General features: G+C 28.4%; 1 protein-coding gene across 1 annotated transcript in view; it reads right to left on the reverse strand.

The window, feature by feature from the left end:
• Positions 1–5,173: 5,173 nt before the first annotated feature.
• The window catches only part of LOC108756222, a 2,211-nt gene continuing 635 nt past the window's right edge, over positions 5,174–6,749 (reverse strand). Inside the window, exons 2-4 of the mRNA XM_018499846.1 lie at positions 6,199–6,470; positions 5,620–5,750; positions 5,174–5,357 (exon numbers count right to left, since the gene is read on the reverse strand). Coding sequence (XP_018355348.1) covers positions 5,174–5,357; positions 5,620–5,750; positions 6,199–6,470 — 587 coding nt within the window. The remainder of the gene's footprint in view (positions 5,358–5,619; positions 5,751–6,198; positions 6,471–6,749) is intronic.

Below are 6,749 nucleotides of genomic sequence, written 5' to 3' on the forward strand. Positions count from 1 at the left end.
ACACACACACACACACACACACACAAATTCACCGTTCTTATAAAAAACGAGCTTTTTATAATAATTGGAAACAATTATCAAAGTCAACTCAATGTAAAATTAGTTTCCTAAAATTAAAAATAAATATTGAATTTTTAGTATTAAAAATAATACTGAAAATTAAAAAATTTTTAATTGTAAAAGAGTTATATCATTTGAAATAATTAAAAGACATTTGAAAAACCAAGTTAACTGCGCGACGTTTATTTCAGTTTTTCTCAGAGCACTGCAATCTCGAACAGTCTTATAGATATTTAGGGATAAGTTCATAAAAGAATTCTGTTGGTGTTCATATCCGTTCTGATTTCAAGACCACTTTAAATAATGTATTAATATTGCTCTCTCATTCGTTCATGTCTTAAGGCTGTATTCTTGAGACGATCTTAAATATAAGAATCGATTATGAATACCGGTCTAAAATATCTCAAGATTATATTCAAAAAATTATGTTTGAGTGAAAAAAATCACTAAATTTATTGAAAACAATAATGAAAAATCATTAAAATATTGATTAAAATATTTCAGCTTAAATAATTTTAATATTGAAATACTATGAATTTTAATGATAATAAAAATTAATGAAGAGTAATGAAAAGTAATGAAAACTAATGCAAATATATTTAATATTTATACTAATTTATTCAAAGATATTATATACTGATTGTATTAAATTATACTGAAATATCATGAATCCTAAAGAGAATTATTGAAAATAAATAATAAAAAAAAATAATGCAAAACATATAATATTTTTACAGTATATTATACATTGAATATGTTGAAATATGCTAAATTCTGAGAAAAATTAAAATACCTAAAAAGTAATGAAATGAGAACGAAATATATAGATTTTTACGGATTTATTAATGAAAGCGGAACAGGATAATTAAAATGTTAGAACTAGTTGAATAATTGTAATGAAATTTGCTGAAAAATAATGAAAACAGTTAACATTATAACGAAAAGCGCTGAATTTATCTTTCTAGAAGTGTCGCTAGATGATGTCGGTTCTCGCATGTAAAATTTAGTCATGCTCTCTGTATAATCAGATCTATATAACCGAAATCAGATTATCTACAGACAAGTTAAATTTACATTTGTATATCCATAGTAATCGATTTTGTTCCTCGGAAATTTTTACAAACTGAGAAGTTTTTCTGTATTAATGCTTACAATTCATGTACGATTAACGACACGATTAAAATTCCGCTTACCACATTTTACATACGAAACAACTTAACTTTTTGGAAGTTTTAAATAAATAATAAATATTATAAATATAACAGTAAAAGCAATTTTTTCAACAGCATGCAGAATGATGCAGAACGATGAATTGTAGGAAACTTTAGTTATATTGTTAATTGTGCAAGGACTGTGAGCAGTTAATATAAAATGGTGTGAACATCTCAGTTCATGAAAATTTCTTAGGAACAGAATCGATTACAGTGGATGTACATGCATGTATCTAGTACACGCATTGTATTTTTGTATCAACGCGTAGCTAAATATAATAATATTTTCTATTGAATTATTTGTAAAATATTGAATTGTAATGAAATCTTAATAAAATAATACTGAAAATGGATCAATTAATGATCTCAATATTCAGTAATATTTCATTATTATTCATTACAATTTCAGTAACATTTCATCATTATTCATCACAATTTCAATAATATTGCATCATTATCTATTACAATTCAGGAACAAATTTCCCATTAAAGCACTGTTTAAAAGATATTTTTCTTGTGACAGTTGCAATGTCACTCATACGAAGAAAAATGAAACAATGTTTCTTTTTTTATTGAGAGATTTAGAAAGAAAAGAGAGATACGTATATTTCCCTCGATATATATGTGTCAACAGTAACCGTGACATGACATTCAAAGGCGTTACTTAGGAGAGCTTTAGTATCGGATTTCAATCGATCGGTAGTGTGTGATTGGGTCTGATATATGTATGATAGGCGACATCGGGAAGTTTTTTTTACATTCTTCTTGATATTTGCCGATGTTTTTTTAATCAATCAGATACATTCAGGGATTGAAACATATCTATACTTTACCGTCTTGGTACGTCTCGCGTATACGGTCTCCAATCTATCCTTCATCAAAGACGACGTGCATTCAGCGAGCTGGCCAAGAAGCACGGCTCCATATTCAACATTCTTCTCGTCGTCGTTCACAATGATAGTCGCATCATAAAACATTTCGACGCCAGAATTTCATGCAAGCAGACAGATTTATCCTCGACAATTACGGCGTTATCACGCTGTTACTTAAAACCATAGAGTGTTTAATGTCTTCTTAGAGCTTTCTAAAGAGAGTTGCACTTTTTAATGGCAAAGTTAGTCCGTTTATTTTTTAAGTGGTAAAAAAATCGAAACTTATTTCTGGATAATTTGACATAAAAACTTTGTTTAGAATCAATTTTTGGTTAAATATAATAATTTTTTTTCAATTTTAGAATTTAATTATCTATTTCTCAACCAATGTATTAATTATAAATTAGAAACATCGAATGCCGAGTCATTCATATGTTATAATAGATAATGAATAAAAAAAACCGATCCTTAGATAATGGATTATTACAAGTTATTAACATTTATGCCATAAATAGTAATGTATTATTTCTCTGATGTATCTTTTCAAAACATTCACGTAATAGTTAAAGAGAAACATGTAATTTCAGATATATTTGGATTATAAATGACTCTATATCCATTGAGTAAATTAACATGTTGTTTGCCCAGCAAATTTTATCTTATCCTTACGAGGCTATATTTTATAATGTGTTGAATTGCGCACTTTACGTTATCTATTTTTTTAAGCCATTCAAAATTTTATATTAAATGATATTTATTTTTTATTTAGTAGTTAAAAAATTTTGTATAAAATTTAATTCCTATAAGATGCCATATAAATTAAATGCTGAATGACAATGGCAGTGAACATGTTAATTATCACAGGCTTTTGATAAAAGAGCGAAAAGTAATAGAATTCATTGTTAGCTGTCAATACTGCTTCGAATCACTTACGAAAATGTGTCTCAACTGTGTTCTTTTGCTTTTCTTTTTTTAAGGCAGCGGCCTATTTTAAAAGTAAAAGTAAAAATTTTAATGAAAATAAAATGAGAATTTGCGAGGTACAATACGTACAATGACAAAAATTTGTTGTAGATAGTAATCCAATTTTATACTATAAATGATTTGTAAAATTAATGCAAAAGTGATTCGGCGATTACAAGATTAAATTAAAACTAATTAAGAGATAATGCGAATAATTTATTTTCTATCATTGTGTTTTATAGAGTAGAGTGGAGTTATTCCGTCATTTTCAATCTTAAAATAGTAAAGTTTACGGCAATATACAACATTTTTTTGCAGTAACGTACTTATTATTACCTTATACAATTATGATTGCTTCTTGAGAGCACAAGTATGACCCTTAAATCAGTGTACGCTGCTCAGAAACATAAACAATATCGTGAGAAACGGACAAAACAGCCTCGCTTTTCTCTACCATGGAGATAATTTTTTCTATTTAAAGATTTCTCGTTATTAAAAGTTAACTTTTATAGTTTTTCGTAATTTTAGTTTCTATAAAGAGATTTCTAAAAAAAATACATAATCGTGAAAATATTGAGCCGAATCCAATATGGCTTACAGATTGCGCAATCGATAATTAGGTACATAAGCATGCACTAAATAATTAATGACACGTGCACTGGAAAGCTAACGCAATTTTTCGTATTTTACTCGCATATTAACGTATAAAATCGCGTTAAACAAATGATGCATTTGACTCATTAATTATTGTATCTCTCTTATGTACCTAATCGATGACAATCTGTAAAATTCGACTCAGCTCAATATTTGCGTTTTTTTTAACTTCTCTTTGAAAAATTGTAACACATGCGTTAAAATTTACAGGATAGATGGGTTGAACTGCATTTCAAAATTTCACACAATCAGTTCTTTATAGAATATATTATAGAATCAGAGAGAGCCGAAGTAGATTACTGATTCAAATAGATTTCAAACGTGAAACAGTAAGATCGTAATAAGAGATTCAGACTCATGTCTAAAGGAGACATTCGAGACATTCGAGACATTCGAGATTACAAAAGAATTTGTGCTCGTAGGATTCTGGCTGGATCAATCTGAATTACTTATAAGGCTGAGGTTAGAAGACTAATACTCTCGTCTAATCCATTTTAAAATATCGAAAGAATCTGCTCTGGATATCTTCCAATAAGATTCTTCTCTATCTCGACTTTTGAAACAAACAAGCTTTATCTATTTAGCATATTATCTCATGTTTCGGAAAATATTTTTAGTGAAACTTTGTTTAAAGTTAAAATTTTGGAATGCAAATCTGATCTCTAACGAGTGATCTCATGTCTATTTAAGTGTAAGTTTACGCGTTTAGCGTATTATGACACATTAGCGTATCATGTAACTGACACTTAAAATTGAGATATAAAACTCATAAATATGTAATGCCTTAATGTTTACGATAATATTCAGAGTGTTGTTATATAATTAACTGACAGGATGGAGCGAATATTTATAAAAAAGAGAGGACGATAAAACAGGCCAACACACAAAATGCCGAAGACGCGATTGAAGTCTCCATTTTGTTCACGATATTTGATATTTTCTTATAATTCCGATGACGAGAGAGAGAGAGAGAGAGAGAGAGAGAGAGAATGAGAGAGAAAACGAGTGTGCAAGTGAAGTGTGTGTCCCATAGTGAATTACTATCTAAAATAGTTTAAGCTAGATGTCGATGTTTGTAGCAGATCAGAACTGCAGCACAACATATTGTAATTAAAAAATCATTAATATCATCGATTATGTTATTTATCTAACCTATTTATTTTGATAATACGTAATTTTGGTAATACGGCAATACAATGTATCGGAAAAAGTATATAATACATATGCATTATCAATTAATTTATGCTAATATTTCTATTTGCTGAGAACAAATACTAATTTTGAGATATTAATAATTTTCCGATCTATTTAAAAGAACAAATATGTTATACAATTTTACAGGTATTTATATAACTTAATTTACATTTTCACAAAAGGCAGAAATAAATAGTGTTTCATAGAGCTTCTGAAATATTAATAAGTTGAATTAAAATTGTTATTTATTATGTTTGTGTTTTTACGTCTCTTCTTCGTTACGGGAATTTCGCAATCTCTATAAAGTACATCACAGTTTTCACCTCGAATTCCCGCTGCACCTGCATCTCTCACAAGGCGATCCCAACCTGAGGATAACTTGAACGATTTTTCTATGTTTTTCCTGCGAAAAACCGTAACGTTAAATCTTAATACAAATTAAGTTCATATTTAATTGAATTTAGATTCAATCGGAACTATATGAACGGATATGCAAATTTTATTATAATTCTGCTTTTATCAAACGTTTCTATTGAATTCAATTATATATGTAACTGGAAAACGTAAAATTTTTCCGTATTTTTCTTTTATTTTATTTTTTAACTTTATATTAAGTTTCTAGTGTTAAACCATGCCATGTTGAAAATAATAACAACAAAACCTACGTCAAGTACTTTGCCAGCATTTTACCCGGTGTGCCCAAATCTCTAAAGAGCTTGCGATTTTCAAGACAAATCGTCCTCTGTATGCAGCGTACTCTGGCATCACTATTAAGAATCTCTTCCTCCTCTGGGGTCTAAAAGTTCGTAAAAAGTCTTAATCTACTACTGAACACAAAAATGTTTGCTGCGAAGTCTGATATTTATGATTTATTCTAGCAATTTTGTTCAGCCAACAGAAACGAAATGTTTCATCACGGTAAGTAAACTTTCGAGTTTCCAGTAAACTTGCCTGACTATATTCGCGGTTGAATTGAGATGAGTGATAAAAAATTTAATTGAAACTTAATTCGTAACTTTTCAAATGTATCTTCAAATTGAGAGAATTTTCTTCTGAATACAATTAATAAATTTTGCAATAATCTCAAAAAATTATCGAAAACGTAAAAATTTAAATTTAAGTTTAAAAACTTATTGAAAAGAAAATTCTATATAATTTATTAATTTCATTTAAGCATTATGGAATTTTAGACATTTTTGATTGAAAGGGTCCCCTTTAACATAACATCATCACAAATTACGTACCACGGAACGAAAATCATGCGTAACGTAAACGTCCCGCTTTTGCCTGGACGATAATAGATCCATTATCGCATCCTTCCGCTTAACAGCGCTAAGCGTATTCTGTATAATCGCCAAAAGCAGCAAAAGACCGATGAAACTGACTATTACAAGCTGTTTCGATGACGGTCCAACGGAGTGCTCTATTGACTGTGCTACTGGATATGCAACATTGGGATACTCATATCCATACGGTATGTTTTCGCTTCTATGATGCAGAAACGTTCGTTGAGGCACTAAAACATTTTTTTTTAATATCAATATATATCAATATATATCATATAAATAAAGCTGTGACTAAAACAATTTAAGCCTTCATATACTTATAATATATTATTATTATTATTATCAATATTAACAAATACTTTCTTTAAAGAACTTTTCTAGTTATTACTTATATAAAATAATATACAAAAATTAATTGTTAAAAGTTCAAAAATTATATATATTATATTTGTAATTTAAATATTATACTATAGATATTTCATATTTCATAAATTATTATTTATTTTTAT

This window comes from Trachymyrmex septentrionalis, unplaced genomic scaffold (genome assembly GCF_001594115.1).
Source record: "Trachymyrmex septentrionalis isolate Tsep2-gDNA-1 unplaced genomic scaffold, Tsep1.0 scaffold97, whole genome shotgun sequence".
Lineage (NCBI taxonomy): Eukaryota > Metazoa > Arthropoda > Insecta > Hymenoptera > Formicidae > Trachymyrmex > Trachymyrmex septentrionalis.